The 12,223-nt window shown below is 48.2% G+C and overlaps 1 protein-coding gene across 5 annotated transcripts in view; it reads right to left on the bottom strand.

Moving 5' to 3' along the window:
- Window positions 1–12,223, bottom strand: part of SYTL2 (synaptotagmin like 2) — a 108,846-nt gene that overhangs the window by 54,561 nt on the left and 42,062 nt on the right. For all 5 annotated transcript variants that reach the window (XM_036324766.1, XM_036324767.1, XM_036324768.1 and 2 more), the window contains exon 2: window positions 4,557–5,046. In XM_036324766.1, coding sequence (XP_036180659.1) covers window positions 4,557–4,657 — 101 coding nt within the window. In that variant the 5' untranslated portion in view covers window positions 4,658–5,046. The remainder of the gene's footprint in view (window positions 1–4,556; window positions 5,047–12,223) is intronic.

The raw sequence follows: 12,223 nt of genomic DNA, 5'->3' as shown, positions 1-12,223 counted from the left end.
AAGAATTATTTTACTTAATCCTAGCTTTAGTCCTTTAACTTTGGTACTATGGTCATTCCCAGTCTCTAAGCTGAGGTCCAGAGAAGTTAAATAATTTGCCCAATAAACCATAGTTGATCAGTGGTAAGGATAGTCAGTTTTGACTCCAAAGTCCATGCAGGGAAGTTCTTGTGTCATGATGAAAGCCTCACTGTTCTTCTGAAAGAATAGTAACAATGAACAGTATGGGGTTAGAGGGAATAGCACTGGACTAAAACCTTTTCTTAGTATGGCTTTAGTACTGACTAGCTATGTGACCCTGGGCAAATCACTTCCCCTCTCTGGGCTTTACCTTCTTTATCTATAAAGTGACTTATATGGACCAAAACAATCTCCTTTCCAGAACTGTCAAGCTGTAACTCTGATGACAAATAGCTGACAGATGGTGAGGGGGCTGGAAAACAAAAGCCTACTGAATAGCATTTTCAGAAACTAGACACCTAGCCCTGGCCGGGTGGCTCAGTTGGTTAGAGCATCATCCCGTACACCAAAAGGTTATGGGTTCAATTTCCAGTCAGGGCACATACCTAGGTTGTGGGTTCCATCCTGGTCGGGGCGTGTACTATGGGAGGCAACTAATTGATGTTTCTCTCTCACATCTCTCTCTCTCTCTCTCTCTCTCTCTCTCTCTCTCTCTCTCTCTCTCTCTCTCTCTTCCTCTTTCTCTAAAAATCAATTTTTAAAAAACCACACAAACCAGAGACCTAGTTCTGGTTCCACCAGCCCAGGTGCAAAACACCCTCAGAACCATTCTCTTTGGGACAAGTCCCTTCAGTCCCAAAGGAAAGAGGGGATCAGAACATGATTCCTCTTGTGTGGAGCAGGCCATCGGTTGGGCCTCTTTCAGTGCCCACAGGCTATGGGCTCATGCTCACCTGCTCCTCCTGCACAGCATCACTCCTCCCCAGGCCCAGAGTCCTGGACCTGCCCATGGCCTAGTCGACATGGACCTGACCAAAAAGTCCCCCATAATGGTGGTGATAAACAGGGCTTGGCTCACACCAGGTTCCAAGCCTTCTTCCTATCAGTTTTCAAAAACAAAAATCAAGGGCAGCACCAGTAGCAGCTACTGGGGCACCATCAGAAACAGTAGACGGAAGGAGGGTCTGCAAACCCACCACTACAAAGGGCTCAGTATTTCTGCTGTAGCCACAGACTGGCTGATGCCAGAGGCTCCACATCCATGCCCCTTACAAGGCTTGGGCAGAAGTCTGCATTGTTGAGGATATTTTCATCAACTACTGCAGGTGCCCAAGAAACACTTCCACTCTACACACACAGAATCACAGAGCTACATGGAAGACTCAGCAGGCTGGAATTCCAGGGGCCAAGAAAATACAGAAATTGGGGGGGAACAAATCTCTCTTGCAAGGTGGCTGGGTAGATAGAGGAGGCAGAATTGCAGACCACACCTAACACCGTGAAAGTGGAAGGAATTGAAGGAAATTGCAGCGATCCAATATTCACAATTCAGGCTTCCTGAAGTAGGAGGAGGACCCACAGCTTTCTCCATCTTGTCTTCTGAGAGGCTAATGGAATTCCTACTTGCTAGAATCAACTAATATTTAAGTTGATTAATATTTTCTCTGTGCTGCCCCCTCCCCTTACTTCTAAAATAAAATGACAAACAAAATAGATCCAGAGGCATGGAAGCATGCAACAGGCTGATGATTCTCAGAGGGAAGAGGAAGGGAGTGAGAAGAGATTCACTAAAGAATTTATATGCAGCCGAACCAGTTTGGCTCAGTGGATAGAGCGTCAGCCTGCGGACTCAGGGGTCCCAGGTTAGATTCCGGTCAAGGGCATGTACCTTGGTTGCGGGCACACTCCCAGTGGGGGGCGTGCAGGAGGCAGCTGATCGATCTCTCTCATCGATGTTTCTAACTCTCTATCCCTCTCCCTTCTTCTCTGTAAAAAAATCAATAAAATATATTTTTAAAAAAAGAATTTATATGCATACTAGAGGCCCAGTACATGAATTCATGCACGGGTGGGGTCCGGCTGGCCTGGCCCCTGATCGGGGCCCAATCAGGGCTGGGCTGGCTGTGGAAAGGGGCTGTAGGTGATTGGCCAGTGGGCCCTGCCCCCAATAGGAGTATGGGGGCCAATTGGGGGTGTGGCCAACCGTGAGGAGGGGTGTGAGCGGTGAGCTGGCCAGCCCCACCCCCAAATGGAGTGTGGGGGCCGATTGGAGCCAGTGGCCTGGGGGCGGGACCATGGTTGGTTGGCCAACCCTGTCCCTCATCAGAGTGGGGGGGCAGAGCAGACTGAGGGGAGGGGCCACTGGCTGATCAAGGTGGTGGGGACCCATTGGGAGAGGGGCTGGCTGGGAGGAGGGGCTGCAGGAGGTTGGCTGGCCGGCCCTGCCTCCTATTGGGGTGGGGGGGTAATTAGGGGTGGGGCTGGCTGGGGGAAGGGCCGTGGGGGGTTTGGCTGGCTGCCCTGCCCTCGAACGGCATGGGAGAGGCCGATCAGAGGTGGGGCCGGCTTGGGGGAGGGGCCGTGGGAGGTTGGCCAGTCGCCCCCATGCCCCCATTGGACCCATCGGACCAGTTTGCTGGCCACAGTGGGTGTCATAGTGACCAGTGGTTCAGGTGGTTGGCTTTTTATATAGATAGATGTGCATAACCCATAAACACAGACAATAGTGTGATGAAGGCCTGGGGGAGAGGGGGCAAGGTGAAGGAGGTCAATGGGGGTGAAAAAAAGGGACATCTGTAATACTTTCAACAATAAAGATAAAATTTTTAAAAATAATAATAAAATAAAATAAAAAGGGTGTAACAGTCCCACCTGGCCACAACTCAGGTTGCTGTAACATGAGGATAACATTCATGAAAGAACTTTATGAACAGTGAATGGGTACCGCATTAATGCTACCAAGAGGCTCTGATGGCTGATCAGTGTAAACCTCCTGCTCCTTCTGGGGAAACAGCTCAAGTTTCCTGCTGAGAATGGGGAGCAGTGGCCTATCCAGGGGACTGGGGGGAGGAGCATAACAAGGAATGAACCCAATTCTCATGATCTCCACTACCTACAGCCACCTCCTGTCACCATCACAGTTCAGTGTGCTACCTCACACCAAGACACCACCCCCTTTTCCATGGCCAGGCCCCAGTATGGCCTGTCTGCTATTGCTTTCTCAGGACGAGGAGGTGGAGTTAGTGAATGGGTACCTGACGACCAGGATTTGATTCTCACTTCGGACACCTATGGATTGTATGAGCGTGGGCAAGTCACCTGACCTGTCTCAAAGTCAATTTCCTCACACATCAGAGTGGGTGAAATTATAGCCTCCCACATCCCCCAACTGCATAAGAGTGCTGTGAGCTCAGAAGAAAGAATGGGCGTGCAAGCCCTTTGCAATTCGTTAGGCACTGTCTAAACGTGAATTAGTGGTAGTGGCCATAGTCAGACACTCTGGAGTGCCTAAAGTGGCTTCTGCATGTTCACTGATAAAGCATCACATCAGTTAGGGTCAGAATATGGGAAATGATGTGAATAAACCCATTATTCAGGATCCTTGTGGGGCAGCAAATAAAAACACGGCTTACGCTCCTTTGGGAGAACTACTGAGACGGGGATCATGCAGTTAATAGTAATCTATGTTCGGGAAGCCTTTCGCTGCCTCCAAAGCCCAACATTACAGGCAACGGTGGCAGGGCCTGGGCTCAAGCCTGCTCCCTCCACCACGTGGGCGAGTGAAAGTGGCAGAATGTTGACGTGGACTATTTGGGCTCCTCCCAACAAGGACAGTGTGTCACAGCGGCCACTCCTTCTTGTGGGACACAAATAAAAAACCAGCTCCCGCAGGGCCAATTTTAATTGCTCTTGAAACCAGCTTGAACTTTTCTGAAAGTATGCAGGAATGCGAGCTACTTCTCAATTTTTTTTTCTTTTAAATATTGTATTAATTTCAAATATTTCTAGTTTGGTTTATAATTCAGTTTTAAAAAGTGTATTCCACAAAAAAAAAGAGATATCAACATACACATATCCATATATTTATTTTAGTTTTAATTCAGTGTTTTTAAAAAGTTCAAGGAGCCCAGGCTGGTTTGGCTCAGTGGATAGAGTGTCAGCCTGCGGACTGAAGGGTACCAGGTTCGATTCCGGTCAAGGGCATGTACCTTGGTTGTGGGCACATCCCCAGTAGGGGGTGTGCAGGAGGCAGCTGATCGATGTTTCTCTCTCATCGATGTTTCTAACTCTCTATCCCTCTCTTTTCCTCTCTGTAAAAAACCAATAAAATATATTTAAAAAAAAAAAAGTTCAAGGAATTTAGTTAAGTTTTGAATCAAGACTCTCTTTCTGGCAGGAGTCCTGTGGGATAAATTAAGAGATACCAAGGAAGAAAAAGTTCCATGCAGGAAGTAAACCTAAAATTGGAACCCATAAATTCAGGCTCCAAGTCAGAACTACCACTTATGGTTGAGGGGGAAAAAAACACACCAAAGTGTCTCATCTTACGAACTGGCCCTCCATCCCCCTCCCGGGAGGACCTCTTGGCCCGTTACCTGACTCTCTCATCTTCAACCCTCTTCAGGGCAGCATCCCGCTGCAGGACCTTCATGATGGCCTCCTGCTCCTCCTCTGTCAGGAAGCTTAAGTCGATCATTTTGAAAGGCGTGTGCAAAAATAACAGTTACAAATCCAGCTTCAGATTCTCCAAGCTAAACAACTCTGACCGGAGCCCGGATGATTAAAAGATGCAAAAGTGACATGCAATGATATCTTGCTCAGTTCTGCAGCAAATGTCCTGCTTTGGCTCAGCAAAAGTTTTAGGTGGCCGATTGCAAAATCCTAAGTGCCCCTTCCAGGGAGGCAGGAGCGGCCTGTTGGGTGACGTGGAGAAGAGGCTCTTAGCAAGAAGCTGCATTCCTTGCCAGGCAGGTCACTGGGTCCTACAGCGGCATTTCCCCTCACGCCCCTTCTCTGGACCAGTTAATTCTCCTCCAGTCCGCGTCACCAGCTTGAGAGCGCCCCCAGCATCTGAGTACCACCGACCTGGGGAATCGGGAGACAGGAAATATCAGTGTGAGGTCCTTCCTGTAAGCGTTGCTCTTTACTACAAGATTTCAAACATGCCTCGGGGTGTGAGATGGTCTCTGAGATCAGGGAAACCAGTTCTGCTGGCTTCCCAAGCAAATGGCAAATGGGTCAGGAAACACGCTTCTACTCAATGCCGGACCACCTCCCCGTGTTCACGATCCACTGAGGAAAGGGATGTTGGCACCAAGGATCTGGTTCTCAAACTCATGGGACACTAAGCTAAAAAGTCACAGTAAAAGTCAGCAAGACCAGGAAGACATGATTCCAGCTGCCAAGTGACTGTGGGTAAGAGATTACAAATAAAAATTCCCAAATGCTCCCTTCCTCATGAGTAGGAATGTACCACGGGAGGACATCTGTGTCTGTAATGACAGGAGAGCTAGGATCAGGTAGAGGTAGTTTGCAAAGCAGTGGGAATTGCCACTCTTCACCTAGTCCCGCCCCTAACCTTTGCTGGGCCTGGAGCCACTCACCAAGCTTGTCTCCCTTCATTTCTGAGCACGAAGAACACTGACTGGTATGTGTATATAAATCGGGGGAAAGAAAGAGGAAGAATTTCAAAATACCCTACCATCCAAAGTGAGCATTTTAAAGTAGGACAATGGGCAAGAATCCGGTTTTCTCCTAGGCATCTTAAACCCATGCGCAATGGGAAGAAGGTGAGATCTGAAGAATGCCCCAACCAGCCAGGACTTCAGAGATGACCAACTCCAGGACCGGGGTTCTTTTACCAAGCGCAGTGCTGCACATACAGTGGATGCTAAAAACCAGGTGTTCAGTATGTATTAAAGTAGCCTCCCTTGAGAATAAAATGGAGTGTGTACACTAGTGAGTGGTTTCTAGGAGTAGATTCTTTGTTTGGGCAACTACTGGGAAGTACCCCCTCCACCACTTGTTAGCTAAGAACCATTAGGCAAGTTACCTCCTACTGTGAGGCTCTGGTTCTCTCGTTGTACTTGACAATAGGACCAAACAAAATAGCACATACCTTGCATCCTGTACCAAAAAGAGCTACCAAAACTATATTCTGGCTTCCTTTCTGAATTCACTCTTTTGTTTCATCCAGCTGAATCAGAGTGCACTTGGTTGTGTGCTTCCCTTTCCTCTTTTGAACTATGTTTGCTAGCTCCCCCATGAAGTCTGGCTTCACGGACAGGTACTCCGAAGACCTTTGTTTTATCTTCCTGTGTCTCTTTACAAAATGTCCAGAGAGACTGCTCAGATAAATAGTAAGACAATACTTCATTCTCTCTCTCTCTCTTTTTTTTACATTTTGCATGCATTTGCCTGCTATTCATCTTGAAAACTATTCATCCTTCAAGATGAAAGTCTCCACCTCCAGGAAGCCTTCCTGAACTTCCATAGCCAGAGTTAATTGCAGTCGTAGATTTGCTTATTGTTCCCAACTCTTCGTTCCCTTCCTGACATAGAACTGCACAACCATGTTGCCGTTAGAGCGAGCAGAGTATTCATCCCTACCTGCCTGATGTTGGGCTTGGCCTGTGACTTACTGTGGCCAATGGAATGTTACAAATGTGATGTAAGCATAGGCTGTAGATGTGCTGTGTGGTCTGGCTTGGTTTCTTATACTCCAGCATATGCCACAAGAAGGGGTTGCCCCAAGTAGCTATTGCCTCTCCAGTCTGGGTGCCAGAAAGAGAGATACAAGGACAGACCAGAACCTGACCCACCTGAAGCAGGGTCACCCCAGCTGACCTGTAGCTATGGAAGTAAGAAATAAATACTTGTTGAAAGCCACTAACGTTTGGGGTTGTTACATAGTATTTTTGTTTTGTTTTGTTTTTATTTATTTTGGAGTGGAAGGGAGGGGGATAGACAGAGAGAGAGAGAGAGAGAGAGAAACATCGATGTGAGAGAAACACGTAGATTGGTTGCCTCCTCCCCGGACATCCGAATGAGGTACATTCCCTTGACTGGAATCGAACCCAGGACCCTTCAGTCTGCGGACAGATGCTCTTCCTACTGAGCCTAACCATCCAGGACCATACTATTTTTGACTTCACAAAAACTTCTCCATCTGTATACCTCCACTGCTGTAATTATTTGTCTTCCTTTAGTCGCTACCATTTGACTGCGAGTCTCTCAATACGAATAAATAAGGGAATAAGTAAATGGATGAAGAGACCTAATGCAAAGACAGAACTTCACCAGGGGCCGGCTATCTCATTTCTTCCATGCACAGTAGCTTTCTTTCATGCCCGGTAACTTCCTTAGATCTCAAAGGCTGGCAAGGAAGTGGATTCAGGCCACATTCTGGGAACCACGTCCCCGATGAGGCATTACACTGCTCACCCCATGGTTCAGTGGGAGATTGTTGTTAAGTTCAGTGCAGGGGCAGGAGGTCAGGAAGAGAACAAAAGGGAAAAACCACTTAGGTTGTCCAGCAGTGTTAGCTGGCAGGGTGTTAAAGGGGGAAATGCTGGTTTCCACACCTTCAGGCAGAACTATAAGCAAAGCAGTGCTTCTGTGTAAAAGCTCCTAAGGGTTAAACGTTTTCCTAAAAATAAGCTTTCAGTGAGACAAAGGGCAATATCCTCATTTCACAAAGGAAGGCGTGAAGGGCTGGAACCCTTGGTTCCTAACTGAGCAGCCAGGAGTCACTGCCCAGCCAGATGGCAGGAGAGCCAGCCCTCAGATGGCCATTGGGGCTCTTCAATACCAGGTGCTCCCCGATTCCCAATATCTGGGGTGTTACCCGTCATGGGAGCTAATCGAACATTTCATCCACTTAACATGCATTTACTGAGAGCCTTTTGTGTCTGGCCCTGTTCTAAACACTAAAGAAATGGCAGTTAATAAAACAGAAATAAACTTCCTGCCCTTTGCAGAGCTCACATGCTAGTTGCAGGAGACAATGTTCAAGCTAAATAACTTTGGGAGATGAGGAAACAAGCCACACAGAGATCAGGGACCTGAGCTGGGAGGGTGTCTGGTGTGGTCGGGAACCCTCAAGGAGGCCAGTGCCGAACTCTCCGACGGGCCAGGGGGCCAGGGCGGAGCAGGTCAGAGAGAAAAAAGATCAGGCTGTGTTAGCTTCTGTATGGGCTGTAAGATCTCTGGCTTTTTCCCTGAGATAAAGCAGCCTTAAGAGAGAAAGGGGGCGGGGGGCGGGGGGGAGAATAAATATTTACTGGCCGCCTGCTATGCGCATGGCACCTTACATACATCATCATCCCATAGGCTCCTCACAAGGTCTGGGCAGGTATTGTGTTATCTGTGGTTTTCAAATGAGGAGAGCAAGGCTCAGCAAGCTTGTGCTCAGTGGGGCTGGCATCCGCTAGTGCAGTGGTTCTCAACCTGTGGGTCGCGGCCCCTTTGGCGGTCGAAAGACCCTTTCACAGGGGTCGCCTAAGACCATCCTGCATATCAGATATTTACATTACGATTCATAACAGTAGCAACATTACAGTTATGAAGTAGCAACGAAAATAATTTTATGGTTGGGTCACAACATGAGGAGCTGCATTTAAAGGGCCAGAAGGTTGAGAACCACTGCGCTAGTGGTTCTGTCAGATTAAGCCACCCCAATGCTGACATCTCATTTAATTCCCCCTCCGCACAGATTTCTCACACTGGGGAAGCAGGACAAAACTCTTCCGTCTGGCTGTGGATTCTCGTTCTCTGCTTACGCATCAAAGCATCACTGGCCCACAGCTGGCGGTCAACAGAGGCGCAACCTCAGTGCAAAAATTGGGAGGAATGAATTTTGGCCACAGGGATTCCTGATGTGTTCACAGGAGTAGTGCCAGCGTGAGCAAAAGTCGTCTTCAGGTTCAGCCCTCCCTCCCACGCCTCTTCTGCATGCTGCTGAGCGATTTCCCCGCCAAAAATCTGACCGAGCCATCTTCCATGCTTCAAACACTTCAGCAACTTCCCACTGCCTCAGACTAAGGCTCAGCGACCTTACCGTGGCTGGTGGGACTCAACGTGAACTGGCGCCTGCCTTCTTCCCCACGCTCCGCTCCTTAGGCCCCAGCCACACTGGGCTTTGTCAGCTCCTTTTGCCTTTAGGCCCCTGCAGAGGCTGTTCCTTCCTCCTGAAATACCCTTCGTTGAGCTAATACCTCGTGAATCTCAAGTTAGAGGTCACTAATTGTGCAAAAGCCTCCCCTAACCTCTCAAGGCCAGGCTGGGTGTCCCTCCTGTGTGCTCCTTAGCACTGCCTTCCTCAGTGAGGGTGCCTCACGCTGCCACAAATCCCTGTCTACGCCTGTTTGCCCCTCACTAGCTTGTGAGCAAGGGTGGGCCTCTGAGTGCTTGCTGTCCACAGCACCCGGCCCTGTGCCTTGTTCCTACTGGGCATTCAAGTATTTAACACAAGAACACAAGTCCCCTTAACAATAATAAAACAACAACAACCCAGGTCCACAGTATGCATCAAGTTCCAGCTCCAGGTTCTTTGTGTGACAGTGTGGTCTCAGTTTTCTCCCCCAGATAATGGGTCTATTCACTCCTACTTTCCCCTCCTTATTACTGTGAAGCTCTGGGGAGAATGCAGGGCACCAGCAAGGACAAATAAGGGATGAGCAGCAGTTGGAGCAGAAGCACAAAAGGGAAATTTGAGGGCTCCAAATGCAGACTGTGCTTATGTGGGTTTCCATGCGTCAGCCCTGCCATGCCACGTCGATAAAAGGCAATACTCTTCCCCTGGCCCACTGTGCAGAACTGAACCTGGAGAAAGCAACCAAGGCCCCAAACAGTTGGCACTTGCTTCTGATGGCAGCGAAGAGAAGAGCGAGGCTTGTAGTGCTAATCCCACTCTCTCTGCCTGACCAAACCCCGGATAAAGCCTGATGAGCCAACGCATGTGCTCCCCAACTCACGCTGCTGCCAGGAGGCCAGATGGCACCCTCTCCTTTCCCAGACGGCTGCTGTGGTGCCAAAGCCTCAGACCCAAGGAAGGGGAGGAAAACTCGGGTAAGCAGTGACTCTCACATGATGAGGTTTTCAGAAGAGAAGCAAATTGTTCTGACAGTCCCATGACATCAAGAATGAAGGCCTGAAAGAAAAATCTGGGAGGGAGCAGGAGCAAATACATTTGAGTCGGGGTGGGGCTGGGGAGAAGGGCGCTGGACAGATACGGCCTGATCCATCAGGAGGCTCACCCCCAGCAGTGGCAAAGCATCACACGCAAAGCCAGATGCTCTGGGAACTTCCTAGATCACGGAGGCATCAAAGGATACGTGGAATAACCCACAGATGGTTCAGGAAAAGCCTCAGAAGGAACGAGTGGAGTGAGACAATCAGAGAGCCTTTGCTCTCCCCTTCTCTGCTGCATACTGAACTGGTGGGCAGCAGACCACCAGCCTCACTGCCCGGGCACCTGTGCGGGAGCGGCAGGTTCCCCTGTTGGGCTCCTCTACTTCTCAAGCTTTGTTTGCAGGTGGTTGAACTTGCCTGTAATTTGCACCCTTTGCCTCCAGTCAGCCCTGCCAGCCTCAGCTCACGCTCCCTTTCCCATAACCATCTAAAGGGAAGAAGGTTTCCATGCTCTCCTGAGCCTCTTTCCCTCAGCTGTTCCTCACATGATGCTTCCCTGAGCCTCTCATGATCGTGGTCATGTTTCTCTGGACTGAAAACTGAGCAGGTGGTGCTTCACACGTGTAATCCCACTGAACCCCTCCGACCATGCTGTGCAGCCCACACTGGGCTCGAGGAGTTAAATAACTTGTCTACAGTTGCTCTACCAGAGCAGGATTTCAACGCAGGGCTGTACACTCTAAAGCCACCGGTTTTCATCTTCACTACATCACCACCCCCCTTATTCTCAGAGAGCTCAGAGGGTTAGAGACTAGAATCAGGTTTCCTGATGCCCAGGCTGGTTCTTTCCCCCTGCTGTTCCTCCTTCTGTTCCTTCTTTCTTTTGTCATCGCCTATGGGCACCATGCCTGGGCCTCAAAGCCAGGCATGCTCTTCTATGCACAACTTGTTAGGAATAGGAAAATGACGGGGCCCCTTGCGTTTGTTTTATGGACAGACCTGGGGGGTGGTGGTGGTGGAAAGGACAAACATGGGATAGACACGAAAAAAAGGGCTCCTGTGTCAACATGCAACCTGGGAGCGATCCCTGGAACCAGAAACTATTACTAAAGAAAACAACTTTATATGTTTACATTCACTCAGAATGCTTTGTTGTATGTTTATCCGGAAATGTGTTCCTATAAACGGCAAACTTTGTCCACAGCACTGTCAGGAAACAATGCTACACGAATATTTTCTTGTTTCTGCATGCTCGGGGCTTCTATCACTCTATTAAAAAACAGCCCTGCCCGGAAGCTCAGTTGATTAGAGTGTTGTCCCCATATACCAAGGTTGCAGGCTCAGTCTCCAATCAGAGCACATACAAGAATCAACCAATGAATACACAAATAAGTGGAACAACAAATCGATGTCTCTCTCTTTTTCTCTCTCAAAATCAATTTTAAAAAAAGAAAAGAAAAAAAACCATGCACATTACTCAACCTAATGTGTTACCTAACCTAGCGGGGAAAGAATAGTGCATTGTCTAGTGACAAGTTTAAAGTAGCCTCTCAAAAAAACAGCAACACAAACACACACACACACAACAACAGTGAGTTGAGTGAAGAAATAAAATGAACTGAACTTATGAAGAAGTGAATAAATGAAAGAATGTAGGTGGAACAGGGAAGAAAAAGTTTGTTAACCACTGTTTCGTTTTCTTTTTTGATTGAGGAACAACTAAACTATCAAAACTGACAGGCAGCATCAAGAAACAAAGCTTTCGCGTTTGTGAGGATTCTTCCAAAGGCGGTTTTTCTAATGTATTCCACTCCTCCAGCCCCAGGCTGATGGGGCTCACAGCTAATGCTTCCCGTAGACAGACTTGGTGATCTCAAACTAAGTACAGGGACAAGAAAAGACTGCTTATACGTGAGAACTTCCCCTTCCCCTCAATCTTGTATTCAAACCTAATGATAATGTCCTTAGAGCAGTGATTTTCAACCTTTTTCATCTCATGGCACATACAAACTGATCACCAAAATTCTGTGACACACCAAAAAGTATATTTATTTGCTGATCTGACAAAAAAAAAATAGGTATAATGTGATTCATTCACACTGGACTGCCATTGTTGTGTTGGATGTTGTCA

Source organism: Myotis myotis, unplaced genomic scaffold, assembly GCF_014108235.1.
Source record: "Myotis myotis isolate mMyoMyo1 unplaced genomic scaffold, mMyoMyo1.p scaffold_m19_p_10, whole genome shotgun sequence".
Lineage (NCBI taxonomy): Eukaryota > Metazoa > Chordata > Mammalia > Chiroptera > Vespertilionidae > Myotis > Myotis myotis.
The sequence above is the reverse complement of the archived record's forward strand: the minus strand, read 5'-3'. Positions and strand labels throughout refer to the sequence as shown.